At 38.7% G+C, this 14,411-nt stretch overlaps 1 protein-coding gene across 3 annotated transcripts in view; it reads right to left on the bottom strand.

Annotated features, from left to right (window-relative positions):
- Window positions 1-14,411, bottom strand: part of Mdfic (MyoD family inhibitor domain containing) — a 101,986-nt gene that overhangs the window by 74,850 nt on the left and 12,725 nt on the right. For 2 of the 3 annotated variants that reach the window (XM_029569043.1, XM_008844390.3), the window contains exon 3: window positions 4,721-4,843. The exons of the other annotated variant lie outside the window; for it this stretch is intronic. In XM_029569043.1, the coding sequence (XP_029424903.1) occupies window positions 4,721-4,843 (123 nt within the window). The remainder of the gene's footprint in view (window positions 1-4,720; window positions 4,844-14,411) is intronic. 3 annotated transcript variants of the gene reach the window in all.

Here is a 14,411-nt window from a genome sequence, read left to right as displayed (position 1 = left end):
GCTATAGAGGCATTATTTTGAATTACACACCATCCCATATATATGTTCTTCTAGGGAGAAAAGCCAAATTCTGAGCACATGTTCTCACACAAAAAAAATTCATAAATTCCCAAAATTTAAAGTCTTTCCCAAAAATTAATTTATACACTAAAATATTTTTCTCAGAATATGAAAGCTTTTAAAACTATAAAAATGGGTTTGAATCATAAAAATAGAAAAGAAACTTTCCAATTATAAAATTTCCTCACAAAACCTCAATTGTGTTTTTAATTATTTGCTAATTTGATTTGATTTTTTAACAAACTTAAGTGGCTAGAGCTGTCTCTCTGTTTTCTATTTAAATTTCATAAGAAAGGGATTCACAAGGTACATTCTCTCACTAGACTCTGTGTGGCCTATTTATTCCAAACGCTCCATTCCATATGGATTTCTCCTCTTTTATTTATTACTTCCAGAAAGGATTTTCTCTAATAAGTTAGCAACTCAGGGGCAACCAATTTGAAATGCATTCCTTCAAATCATAGTACCCTATGCCTGCCACCTGCCATGTATCTTTTAGAAGTACCAAGGAATACAGAAAAGCTCAAACTTCCATGTGCAACATGAACCACGTGTGAGCCACAAGCGGGTGGTCCACGGAGGTCAGGGTTAAAGTTCATGGAATAATTTAGAAATTATTCCCAGCTTGGATCTCATTTATGAAGCCTGAGAATACACCCTCTAATTAGAATGCAATTTCCAAAGCAACCACTCCCTTAACTTTCCAGAGCTAAGTTTTATTCTCAACAAAGAAAATTCAAACAATTTTGTCATGCCACCAGCTAACAGTCCCCAATAAATTATCCTTTAAACATCCAACAAAGAAGGCAGCTGGCGTCTAGGACAACAGACAACACATGAGCCACCAGTTCTCAGTAACCACTCTCAAGAACAGATAAAGAAAAAGCTGACAGATTCAACAGCTACTCTCCTGCACTTTTGACTTCTGCAGCTGAACTGCCCCATGGAAGATTGGAAAAAAAAAGAGTGGGTTGTGCATTTTGAAAATGTTCCCACACCCCAGCCAGCCTCATTTTGCTGATGATCCCTTCATCCAGCCAACCTAGGACTACAGTGGGAACACTCACTTCAATTCCGTGCGAGCCAGCTGTCCCATTCCTCCATGGTGCTCAGGGAGCCACACAGGGCTCCTGGAACAGGACCCAGCCAGGCCTGACTCACCACAGATGTTCCCCTCCAGTCCCGTGGAGTTCTGAGCCACAGTATCACTTTCCAAGGCTTAAAATTATTGCAAAAGATTTGCTGAGCCTCTGAAATGTTCTAGATGGTAAAGCAAGAAGAAAATTAGGTGAGAACCTAATGTTTGGGGCAGATATTAAATTAGGCAGAAATAGCCGAGGAGTTTGTGAGGAAGGCCAAGAGGAAAAAGCAGACAGCTACATAGAATTTATTAGCAGGGAGATGGAAGTACAGATGTATACAGTAGCAAGCTTTCATTCTAAGCTGAATGAAGTCAGATTAGAATGAAATAAAATGTTCCACTTCTGCAAATCCAGATACCCAATTTTTCTTGCTGGTAGATCCAACAAACTAGCCTTGGTCTAGAAAAGTGTGACTGGGAAAAAGAGAAGAAATAAAAGGTTTTGAAATTTTTTAGCCTAATTTGGAGTTAGATGTCACCCACAAATATTTGGAAATGTTTGCCAGCTCAGGTTTCCAGCAGGATTACAGACTTTAGTCATTATCTTTGCTTTCCCATTCACACACCACTGTTCCCAGCAGCCCTCTCAGAGGAGGTGATAAAACTCCATATCTCTGCATTCTTTCTGTGAGTTTTAGTACGAAACTAAACATTTGCTCCCAAATGTTCCAGTGTCCCACAAGACACATTACATCATTAGCTCACTAAGAAACGCTTTCTTGCCATATTTTCTGTCAGTGTCCACTTAGCCAGTAAAGACAAGTGGAGAGCAATTCACTTTAAATTCAGTATATTTCACAGAATGAATTCTGTGACTAACATGAGCTTCACCAAATACCACAAACAAATTCAATACCTCCACCTAATTCTTTGTATCATTATGCAACAATGTTTGTATCTTGTTTTATTTTTTGTCCTGAGTTTGTATTCACGTTTTTCACGTGGACTTTGGGAAAGGAAATTGAAGAAATAACTCAAATAAATGAAACACGAATTATTTTACTACAAAAATAGAAGTAAAAAATTAAAAAAAAAACCTCTCATATTGCCCAATAAGTGGAGTTAAAGTCATCTCCACTGTAGCTTCATGCTCACTAACTCTAGTTGCTAGGAAATCACAGACAAAATATACCAACATCTTACCAAACCTGAAGTTTCAAAATGGCAGAGTCAATGTTAGATAAAAGATATTCAATACACATTCAGGGATAAATGTTTACTTGAACTAATGTTTATTTGATTCTTTGGGAAAAGCTACATAAATCTTGTTTCTCATAATTTATGAGTTACATTTCCTTCCTTCCTACTCATTTCTAGACAAAAGTGTCTAAAAATCTAAAATTAAATAAAAGCAAACTCCTTTTTAGAGCTTTAGTTTGATAACTGGAAATGTCCCTCATCTGTACTGTTATTGTTTATTTTCTACTAAGTTGGTCTCTTTCTAATTTTCAGAGCCAGACGTTAAGCATGCTAGAGAAAAAAAAGAATGTTAAAAGTTTCAAAGTTCAGAATAGAACACAAGAAAGGGTCTGTATTATGAATCATGTGAAGTAGTAGATTAAATGTAAATTTGATAAAACAACACTTGATTCTGAAAAATATATTCTCTGTCCAATCTAAGACACTGAAAACGAAATACAGTGATTCAGTGGCCATGAATAAGAATTTAAAAGGTCTCCTATGCTCTTCCAGGTGTGGCCCCTTTACCCTGCACATTTGCTATATTCTTTTTACTGAAAATTCATCTTGAACCCTCTTGGGGGGCAGGCAAAAGAACAAGAACAGAAAGCTCCAGAAGGCCTAAGGCAGAACCTCTTACAGAATTCACATTCTGAACATTACCTAAAAGAAGCTGGCATTACAGGGCATTCCCAATACAATGCTTTTGTAAATGCTCTACAAAGAAATCTTAGTGGGAAGAAGAGCATCACAACAAACAAACAAATTGTAAAATAAAAACGAATTTGAAATCACTTGACCAAAAGAGTAAGGACTGCAAGAGTATTACCATGATACAACTTGACCTTTGGCTTTGATTGTATTTTCATATTTTGATCATATTTAGAACTCCTCCCCTACATGCACCCTCCTTATAGCACCCCCCATGGATTTCATGCACTCTGTCATATATATTAATGTCTATCAAGTCAGGTTTGTGTTCCCAAATGTCCTTTGGTATGTGCCCATCCACTGGAGCATGGTTAATCTATTTAGCACCACACCATTAAAGAAAACCAACTCTCCTTCCCCAGAAGTTATCAGTTGCCAATAGTTCCTCAGCTAAGATTGGGGCTTCTTACTCCCTTCCACTTCTATGCTGGGATTTTGTCTGGTTTGTACATACATAGGTCTTGTGTATGCTGTTATTATTGCTGCAAGTTTAGATGAATAAATTCTCAGCTGTCTGGAAAACTCTTGTTTCCTTGAGGTAATCAATGATCCCTGGCTCTTACAATCTTTCCACCCCTTCTTCCACCATTTTCCCTGAGCTTTGGGTGGCAGAGGATTGATATAGGTGTCATATTCAAGAATAAGTACTCTGCAGTCTCTTACTCTCTGCTGTTTGGGCAATTGTGACTTTCTGAGTTGAGCACAATCTGTTCCATGAGGAAGGAAGGTTTGTTCCCTTCCAGTTGTTGGTCAGGGTAGTCCCAAGGGATTCTCAAAATAACACAGGCTACTGTCACAGCCCTTTATTGCCTCCCAAAACTTGAAGGTAAGACCCTATTGCTGAAGACAAGTCAAACCAGACACAGGACTTGGAACAATGGAGCTGAAACTGATCTGGAAGCCTCCTCCTTGAAGACAGCTCCCATAGTATCAGAAGATACTATTCAAAATGTCAAGGGATAAAAACAATCAATGATCACATCTAGTTGTAAAGTCTATGAACCACAACAATGACTGGACCAGCAAATATTCTCTACTGGTGCAGTAGTGGCTCTTTTATCTTGGGGGTAATCAACAACTATCTAATTGAACTTAAGGCCCAGTCAATGGGAGGGAACTCACGTGTATTACTGTAAACATAGCCAAGTACAAATGGCTGGAGAGGTCATAGATCCTAGAGAAAAACCTACCTTTGTCACATCCCTAGACCAACATTACTTCTAAATATGTACCCTCATATTTACAGAGAAGCATACCTCACAGCACTCATCAAAGACACTTTTTCTGCAATAGTTGGAAGCTATTACAAAGTTCCACAACTTGTCAAATACAAAAACAAAGTATCTGTGAGGGATCCATTCCTATGTGACATACTTACAATGAAACCTCTATACCTAAGGCTCAGGGAACATAGGGAAACAGGAGATGGAAAGAATATTAATTCATCTCTCCATTCTTCCTTCGTAATCAAAGTATGGAAACTGACAGCACTATTTACCTCTGCTGTTTAAGTACCAATGAAAACCCTCAGATACATTTGTAGCACTACCACTTGGGACAAGTAACTGAAGCTCTCTTATCACAGTCATATCCCAAAATCACTATAATTTTCTATCTAAAAGTACTTACTTCTGATGAGCTCACCATCTGAAGGATTTCCCCAAATGGACTGGTCTTGGATCTGTCCACATGTGAAGTGGCTACTGGTAGCCTGGGTGATATCCCTCTCAGTATCATCTTTATTACATTTTTCTGAAAAAGAATAGATATTTATTATATGATGACTACTGCAGGTTTTGTGTGTTTTTTAGTTTACAATTCTGTTTGATTTTTTTCCCCCTTTTGTTGGTTGGTTTTGTTTTGTCATGGAACCTAGAACTGGAACTCACTATGTAGCTGATGACCTTAAACTCCTGATCCTTCTGCCTCTGCCTCCCAATTGCTAGCTAGAATTCTAAACATGCATCACTACATCTGGCTTAATTTTTTTCTTAATGCTTCCAAAGACTTGTTTAAGGAAATAGAAGTATACCATTATTGACTACTGTATGTGCTATTGCCTCAACAACACTTATTGAGTACCTGTCATCTCGGCACTAAAAAAAAACCATAAAGAATCTATTAAGAATATAGTAAATAAATTTTAGCACAGTAAGTTATCTTCCATCATAGAGAAATGTAAAAAGGTTACAACAAGGATGAAAATGAATGAGTCCATATAGGTGGGGGGTAGGTGAGACAGAAAAGGCATCAAAGGAGAAGCGACTCCAATGATTGATGGAGATGAAAGTCAAACTGCAGTTGAATGATGACTGGGTAGTGAGGATGTAGGAAATAAGTACAGGGGAAGTATTTAGGATGAGAGGTTGACACGTAGTGTTATGAGTTCTTAGGTGGAAAGCTAACATGTAAGGAAACGTAATGTCTTGTTGGGAGAATAAGTCAAACAACATACAACCTATAACACAAGGTAAAATGTATGCTATGAAAGGTCCAGAGCACTAAAGAGGTTCAAAAGAAAGGGAAAAAAGTCTCATCAGGTTTCAGAGATCAAGAAAGCACTATAGAGAAGGGAACACGTTGGATGGTTTCTAAAGATTAGAAGGACTTCAAAAAGTATTCATGGGAGAAAGATGGAAGAACAGCGTGGGAAAACTCCAAAAGCCGAAACTTAGGCAAAGGTCCCAGCTCTAGGCTATGAAGTGGCTTTCAGAGAGATATTAGGACGTAGGAATGTAAAGTTTTGATGAAGACATAATGTGGATATTTGAATGCCAACACAATAAACTTGGACCTAATTCAAAAACAAGACAAACAAATCAAAGTAGCCATTAAAGCTCACGAAACACCTAAGCAAAGCAGCCTATTAAGAAGAGTTATGAACTCTGTACACCAGTGCTTCTCAATCCTACCTGAAATTTAATAAACTTAGAAAACTCTTTGGAAAAAGAAGATTCCTGGGCCCCATCATCAATAATTCTATTTCATTTGGGGAAGAAGGTTGGCAACAGGTGATTCCACTGTTCCTATGTGCTTAAAAATCACTGGAGAATTGACACTTCTAAGAGAGAGAAAAGAAAGGGACATTGCTGTGTTTGAATGTTAAATGCCCCCCATTGGCTCACATGTGTGAACAGCTGGTCCTCAGCTGGTAGAGTTTTTTGGAAGACCTGTGGAAACTTCAGAAGTTAGAGCCTCTTTGGAGGAAGTGGGTAACTTGGGGTAGGCCTTGAGGTTTTACAGCACTTCACTTCCTGCTCACTCTCTGCTTCCTAAGTGTGGATGCAATGTGACCAGCCAGCTTCCTGCCACCATGTCTTCCCTGCCTGCTGTCCTGCCTCCATGCCATCATGGACTATATCCCTGTGGAAATAACCTTTTTCTACCTGAATTTTTTCCCCCGGGGTATATTATCATAGCAATAGAGAAGTAACTAATACAGACACTGAAATGGAAACTTAGCAAGATGTATATAGACATTGATGAGAGCTAAAATGAATGACATGACAGAAAAGGGAATAAATGTGAGAAACTAATTAGAGGTCTACACAGGTAAGGAGACTGGGTTGACCAAGCTCATAATCTAGATTTGACTTGGGGAAAAAAATCTGAAGATTAGGAGAACAATTTACTCATTGCGTACATATAACGCATATGGAATATACATTGTATTAGGCAATATGAGTACCATTAACATTGCCCAGGCCTTTGTGTAGTTTATGGTCTAGATGAGTTCAGTACTGAGCATTTGAATTTTCAAGCCAGAGAAAAAAGTATAGCTAGTAATAGTCATCTTTCTAAACTTCACTGCTGAAACATTTGCAATTAACTCATCAGAAGAGTGACTATATTAAAATAAAATACTGTACCATTAGCAAGGAGTCAGAGGAGCAACACGATGTCAAGTCAAGGAAGCAAAGAAAGAAAAGAGACTCAAACAGAAGTTGTTAGTCAATCCATGTTAACATTTCCACTGGAAGGAAAAGTTTCTGCACGTGCAAAAATTTCTCATGAATCATGGAGATTTCAAAACAAATGAACAGTTCTGCCATGAAAAACACTTCAACACATGAAAAATAGATGGATGTGAATTAAGGATTAAAACCCAGAGACTAAGATCTCTAGAAAAAAGAGGGCCTTCAATTCTAAGCATTTTAGAGAGCAAAACCATTTTCAAAACCAGTAAAATATAAAGTAAAAGCATGCTAACCAATATGTTCTAGATCTATGTAACATTTACTCAACTTTATCATAGGGGAGATGTAATCTTCATGAGATGTGTTAGTTTCAATTAAAATCTTTACTTTCTTAAACAAATCCAGAAATCTTTACTGCTATCATCAACTCAGGCCTTTCTGAGAGTATCAGTAAAAGAGATTTTTATACAAACTTGCTAGCATCCGTGAACTAGCTCATCAGCCAAGTCCTCCTACATGCTCACACTGTTATGTAACTGACTGCCGCCAGGTGTCATGCTAGTAGGCTTGATTCAATTAGTAACTTTAATTGAAGCTGAATGAAATTAATTATATAATTTTGAGCTGTTCAAGTTTAATTCCATTAAAATTAATTCATGAAACCAAGGCATTATGAAGCATTGCTGACTAGAAGAAAATAGGTATGAATAAAGCTGCCAGACACACTTGACGCATATTTGAATCATGTCCAATATTTGAGTGCTAAGCACAGACCCTCTCGACTCTCCACTGAATAAATGACAATGCTATGTGGTCCATCTATACCTGGATTTACAATAATGTAACTCATGTCTGAGGGATATAGAGTTATTCCTACTCCAAATTCCTATAAGGAGGCAGTTTATCCTACTTAAAAAAAAAAAAAAGAAGTTTCTTTATCTGGAAATTCTAGATCTTGTTGATCCCTGGTGTTCTTCTGAAGTGAAAGAAAGGAGAACTACCATTTTCTGTCTTATTATATTCAAAAGGTAATAAATTCTGTATAATTCCTATGACATCACAGTCATCATCCATCCAACTTTGCTTTCTTAGAAAACTAAATGCCTTGGCTCAAAAGCTAGACTCTTACTTTTACTGAGATCCATAGCACCCAGCCCAAAACAAGGCTCAGAAACACTCCAAGAAAAGTAAGTTGTCTTTTACATAAACTAAACTCTTGTGACTATTTGATTGCTCTGTGACTTTTTTATACACTATTTTCTCTGTATGGTTGTGTGGTTTTTCAGTTTAACCGAGTACCGTACAGCAGTGGGCATTTATACATATACACTGAAGGAATACAAAGACGAAAAAGGGATTTAACTGTGATAATCATATGGGAGGTACCATGATATTCAAACACAAAACCAACCTCAGCACAACTTTTCGACTGACTGTGCCAGAAACTTCTTATGAAGATGGCAAAATGTCATCCTAACAACAGGTTTCAGTTACCAATGTAGACTTGCTGGGTCACTTCTGGACTGGGGAGCAGACTGAGAGCTCAGTCTTGGTTTACGTCATTCCATTATGGATAGACACATGAAGATTTTTTGTTGCAATTCAGCTACTGTGTGGGCCTAAGACAGAGACCACAAGCAAACAGGTGATTTCACTGATGTATGATATCAGTTTGTAGCTATCTATAAGATTTTCTGCCTGTACCTAATGGATTCTCCTCCTCAGGATAGCAGTTCACTGTTCTAAGTTGTGGTTCTCTCATTTAGACTGGGTCAGAACCATCGATAAAGCTCTTTCCCCATATAGCCGCACAGGCCCAAACCTGAGAAGTCCCAATTCCGGACACTTTTTAGTGAACAGAATGGTGACAACAGCAAGCTAAGTGGCCAGGTCTGAGCAGCTGTTTGTAAGTTCTTCTCCTATACAACATAACTATTCTGAGAAAATGTAGAAAAGCACAATACACATTGAAGTACACATCTTGCTATACATCTATCTCCTTATCACAGGATTCCAAGAAAATGAATTTTTTTTCTAATTAATTCAGGGGTGTTTAGTTCTGTGTGATGATTAATCCTGGGTGTCAACTTGACTGGATCTGGGATTAACTGAAATGAGAGAGATCTTCTTGATTGTATTATCTGAAGCTGGAAGACACACCCTAAATGTGGGTGTTATCTTCTGATGGCAGCCTTTTATAGGCCATGGCAGAGTAGAGTGCCTGCTTTTTGCTGCTTGCCTTCTCTCTCACTGGTGAGTTCATCTTGCTGCTGTAGACTGAAGACTAGCCAATCATTTGGACATCAGACCTTCAGCACCAGATTGGGACTGCTGAGACATCTAACCTTGTGGACTGAGCACCTATGGATTCTCAGCCTCTCCCGTATGGTGCAGCCATTGTTGGACTACTCAGAAGCTATCCTGTGAGCTAATCTGATACATATATTCATTCTACCGGTTCTGTTTCTTTAGAGAACCCTAATACAGATTCTGTGGTACCAGGAGTGGTTTTAGAGAAATAGAATTGAAAGGATGTATTTCTTTAATGGGCTTGTTGGTATCTGGAGCAGGCTCTCCAACTCAGAGTCTTCAGGTAGCATGGCGAGCACTGAAAATCCATGGTGTAGACTATTTGACACAATTATGAAGATAACACATTTGAGTCTTTTAACTAACTTCTTGTGAGGAGCAAGGAATTTAGTGATACATATGTTATACATAAAATATTTGACAATTTGTGAAAAAATAAGAAAAATGATGCTGGCTTGTTACTTCTAGAATCTCTGGATAAAGAGATGGGCTCGACAGCAGGGACTCCCACTCGCAAAAGCTGACCTGGCTAGAGCTGCTGCTGAGTGCCAGATCTGCCAACAGCAGAGACCAGCACTGAGCCTCCGATATGGCACTGTTCCCCATGGTGACCAGCCAATAAGTTGCTGGCAGGTTGACTACATTGGACCACTTCCATCTTGGAGGGGACAGTGCATTGTCCTTACAGGTACAGACATTTATTCTGGCTATAGATTTGCCTTTCCTGCATATAATGCTTCTGCCAAAACTACCATCCAGGGACTTACAAAATGTCTCATCCACCATCATGGTATTCCACACAACATCGCTTCTGATCATGTAACTCATTTCACAGCCAAAGGAGTGTGACAATGGGCCCATGGTCAGGGAATCCACTGGTCTTACCATGTTCCCCACCATCTTGAAGCAGTTGGCTTGATAGGGTGATGAAGTGGCCTCTTAAAGACACAGTTACAGCGCCAATTAGGTGGCAATAGCTTGGAGGGCTGGGACAGGGTCCTCCAGAAGGTAGTATATGCTTTGAATCAGAGTCCAATACATGGTACTGTTTATCCTATAGCCAGGATTTACGGGGTCCAGGAATCAAGGGGTGGAAGTGGGAATGATTCCTCTCACTACCATCCCTAGTGACCCACTAGGAAAATTTTTGCTTCCTGTACCCACAACTTTGTACTCTGCTGGCTTAGAAGTTTTGGTTCCAGAGGAGGGAGTGCTTCTGCCACGAGAGACAAAAAACATTCCATTGAACTGGAAGCTAAGACTTCCCCCTGGCCACTTTGGGCTTCTGATGCCCTTAAGTCAACAGGCTAAGAAAGCAATAACAGTATTAGGAGGGGTACTTGACCCAGTCTACCAGGGGAAATTGCACTGGTTCTCCACAATGCAGGTAATGAAGAATATATCTGGAAGGCAGGAGATTCCTTAGGGCAACTTTTGGTGTTACCATGACCTGTGATTAAGGTCATTGGGAAACTGCAACACAATCCAGACAGGACAACAAATGGCCCAGATCCTTCAGGGATGAAAGTATGGGTCACTCCTCCAGGGAAAGAGCCAAGACCTGCTGATGGTGGAGGAAATACATAATGGGTGGTAGAGGAAGGTAGTTATAAATATCAGCTTAGGCCATGCGACCAGTTGCAGAGATGTAGCTTGTAATTGACATGAGTGTTTTTGTCCTATTTGGTTAAGAATAGGCTTGTGCATATATACACATATGTTAAGCACATACTTGTATTGTTCTTTTTTCAATGTGTAATCGATGTAAGTGTTAAATGGTTAAATGTTGTGAACCTATATAATCATATTAGGTTATGAGATACTAAAGGAGTAAGTATTCCTCAATGACCTTATCACCTATTCTAAGATATATAACGCATTGGTCATTGTATGATGGGATAGTCATATCATGTTAGGTGAAATTATGACCTCACCATTGTTTTCACTTGAAAATTAAGCATGACATAGAGAGATGCTATTGGGTGTCAAGTTGACAAAAGGTGAACTTGTGATGGCTAATCCTGGGTGTCAACTTGACTGGATCTGGGATTAACTGAAATGAGAGAAATCTTCTTGATTGGATCATCTGAAGCTGGAATGTGGATGTTACCTTCTGATGGTAGCCTGTATAAAGGCCATGGCAGGGGAGAGAGCTTGCTTTTTGCTGCTTGCCATCTCTCTCACTGGTAAGTTCATCTTGCTGCTGTAGACTGAAGACTAGCCAATCATTTGGACATCAGACCTTCAGCGCCCGATTGGGACTTCTGAAACATCCAGCCTCGTGGACTGAGAGACTACTGGATTCTCAGCCTCTCCAGTGTGATGCAGCCATTGTTAGACTACTCAGACTCTATCCTGTGAGCTATTCTGATAAATCCCTGTAAATATTCATTTTACCAGTTGTGTTTCTTTAGAGAACCCTGAGATAGAGTTCTGTCTCCTTGTCAGGACAATGCTGAGAATACAAAACCTGAATTATTCAGAATACTATTCAGTTCTACTCATAGAGTAAAAGAAATGTTTTAGATGTTAAAATAACAATTGAAGGCCTTTTAAATAGCAGTGCAGTGAAGAATTATGATATAATTTTGGGCGTGCCCACAAAGGTCTAGGCCCTTAGCATTCTAGTGTGCCCAGTCTTGACAGAGAAGTGGAAAACGGTCTTTGGGTGACCATAAAGACTAGCTCTTGAGAGCAAATCTTTTAGCCAGGGAGACCAGACACTCAAGTGAAACAATCAAGCACATGTAAAACAGAAGGCAATGAAACTGTCCAGGTTCAGAATTCTGTTTTGAATGTTGATGGCAAGGCCTTATTCTCCTCCTCCTCGATGGAGAAATGAAGGTACTACCCCCGCATGTCTGCCAAGTGCTTCAAACACTCGGATTCTGTAAATCTGACTCTGCACAGGGCTGAACAATAAAACCAAAATCTCTCATACACGCTGAAGCATGTTTGGAATGGAGTTGAGCAAATCACAGAAAAGTCTTTGTGAGGCATTGGATTTGAGTTAATTCTCCAAGAAAGTGACAAGCATGAATTAAGCAAAAGAAAAAGTCAAAGGGAGAAAAATAATGGTTGTAAGCGATCAATTTAAATGCAGTATGTCCTCCTCTAAAATGACTATCGTCCATAATCAATGCCCTTTGTGTTTTTGTTACTTCTCTAAAGTAGAGAATGAACAGTGACAAGTGTCCTCTCCAGTCTTGATTATTCCTGCTGAGGGAGATGGGAAAGGGTCAAGTAAATAGAATTTCCACTTAATTTAAAATTCTATAATATTTTGCCTAGGTGACATTATCCAAACTTCAAACCTTGATAATAATATTTTCCTCAGAGAGTTTGGGAATCAAATAATTGAACAGTGAATAGCAAGAGAAAAAAATCTAAGATCATTAAATAAGTTGGCTAATAATTTAGGTAAAATTTATATAGGCCATATAGCAGCCACTCACTTGATATGTAAGATTTTACCAAAGAGAAAGGGAGAAAGATAAAAATGCTTCTCTTCGTTGAAAATAAAAGTAAATGAATTTCTACAATTATAGTACAGAAGTTTTCAGGGGACTTTAATATATAGTATTTAGTTGATCTTCTGCCCCATCAGTGATGTAATTAAGAAGAAAATATTAGTTCAGTTTTACTGATGAGAGGACAACATATCTCAGAGTCTGATAATCAAGTGGAACTAGGATTATAAAACACAGAGGTAAAAAGGATTTTATTGTTCAGTTAATTTCATAACCTACCCAGTAAAGAAAGCTCAGTGCTACATTCGGTGCATCTCCAAAACTGTACGCAACAGTACCATATATGGGAATGTAGTCTACCCCTAGTTAGCTTGGTAAGTCACTTAGCTCATCTTTATTTTGAACATAAATATGTTATCAGGTAATTTATAATTAGTTTTAGTTCTTTCTTTTGTAAGTAGAACTACTGAGCTCACCTTTGTTTCTCTTTATTTTTATTTTATGTGTATGAGAGCTAATGCCTGCTTATATGTAAGTGCACCATGTTGTGCAGGGCCCTTGAAGGACAGAGGAGGTTTTGGAGGTCTTGGATCCCCTGAAACTGGAGTTATGGACAGTTGTTAGCCACTGTGTGGGTGCTGGGATTTGAAACAGGATCTTCTGGAAGAGAAACCAGAGCTCTTAACTGCTGACCTCTCCAGCCCTCAAATTTTTCTATTAGACAATTATTCAAAGTATTAAAGATGTTTCCGTCGATTGGTTTGCTTGTTTCCACCAAGCAAATATATCATTCTAATAATTGAATTTTGTATTCTGCGCATGTATATGTTATATGCTTGTGTGCTTGTACATTGTGGATGTGCTCATCCACATGTGTGTATGTAGAGGCCAGAGGCTGACATTTGGATGACTTTCCTCAGTCACTTCTCTGCCTTATTTTAATTTTTTTCTGAGACAGGTTATCTCACTGAACCTGAAACTCACTGTTTTGCTAACCAGTGAACCTCTGAGATATTCCTTTCCACAGTTCTGCAGTGGGCCCTGGGGTTACATACATGCACCCCTCCCCCAATTCCCATGTGTTACATGGGTTCAGAAGATCTGAACTCAGGTCCTCATGCTAACACAGCAAGCACCTTACTCACTGAGTAATTTCCCCACCCCTGGGAATTGAATGTTTTCAATATACAATAATAATAAAAGAACACTTAAGGATGCTTCATGATGAAATGAGCTTGGCAAAGTTATTATAGATAGATGCTTGACTAAACTTTAAGACACTATAACATACAACAATCTTCCAGGAATGAAAGATAATGCTATCATTTGAAAGCTTACATATTTGAATGCTTCCTGCTAAATACAGGAGATTAGAGTAACTGGGACAGAGATAACCACTAAGTAGTACTCTGTACTAGAGAAATACTTAGAAGCAAAGGTTTAAAATCAGTATGCCATGCAACTAGGACCCCCACTAATAATGTGGACTCTGGGAAAGTTATTCATTGTTAAGATTCTTATCTTTAAAATGGGGACAATAACAATATCTACAGTACAAGGTAGATGTTAAAATAAGTGGAATCATGCCTAGACAGCGGAGTTTCTGGTTTATAGCAAGAGCTC

Source organism: Nannospalax galili, unplaced genomic scaffold, assembly GCF_000622305.1.
Source record: "Nannospalax galili isolate Female #2095 unplaced genomic scaffold, S.galili_v1.0 scaffold991, whole genome shotgun sequence".
Taxonomy (NCBI): domain Eukaryota; kingdom Metazoa; phylum Chordata; class Mammalia; order Rodentia; family Spalacidae; genus Nannospalax; species Nannospalax galili.
The sequence above is the reverse complement of the archived record's forward strand: the minus strand, read 5'-3'. Positions and strand labels throughout refer to the sequence as shown.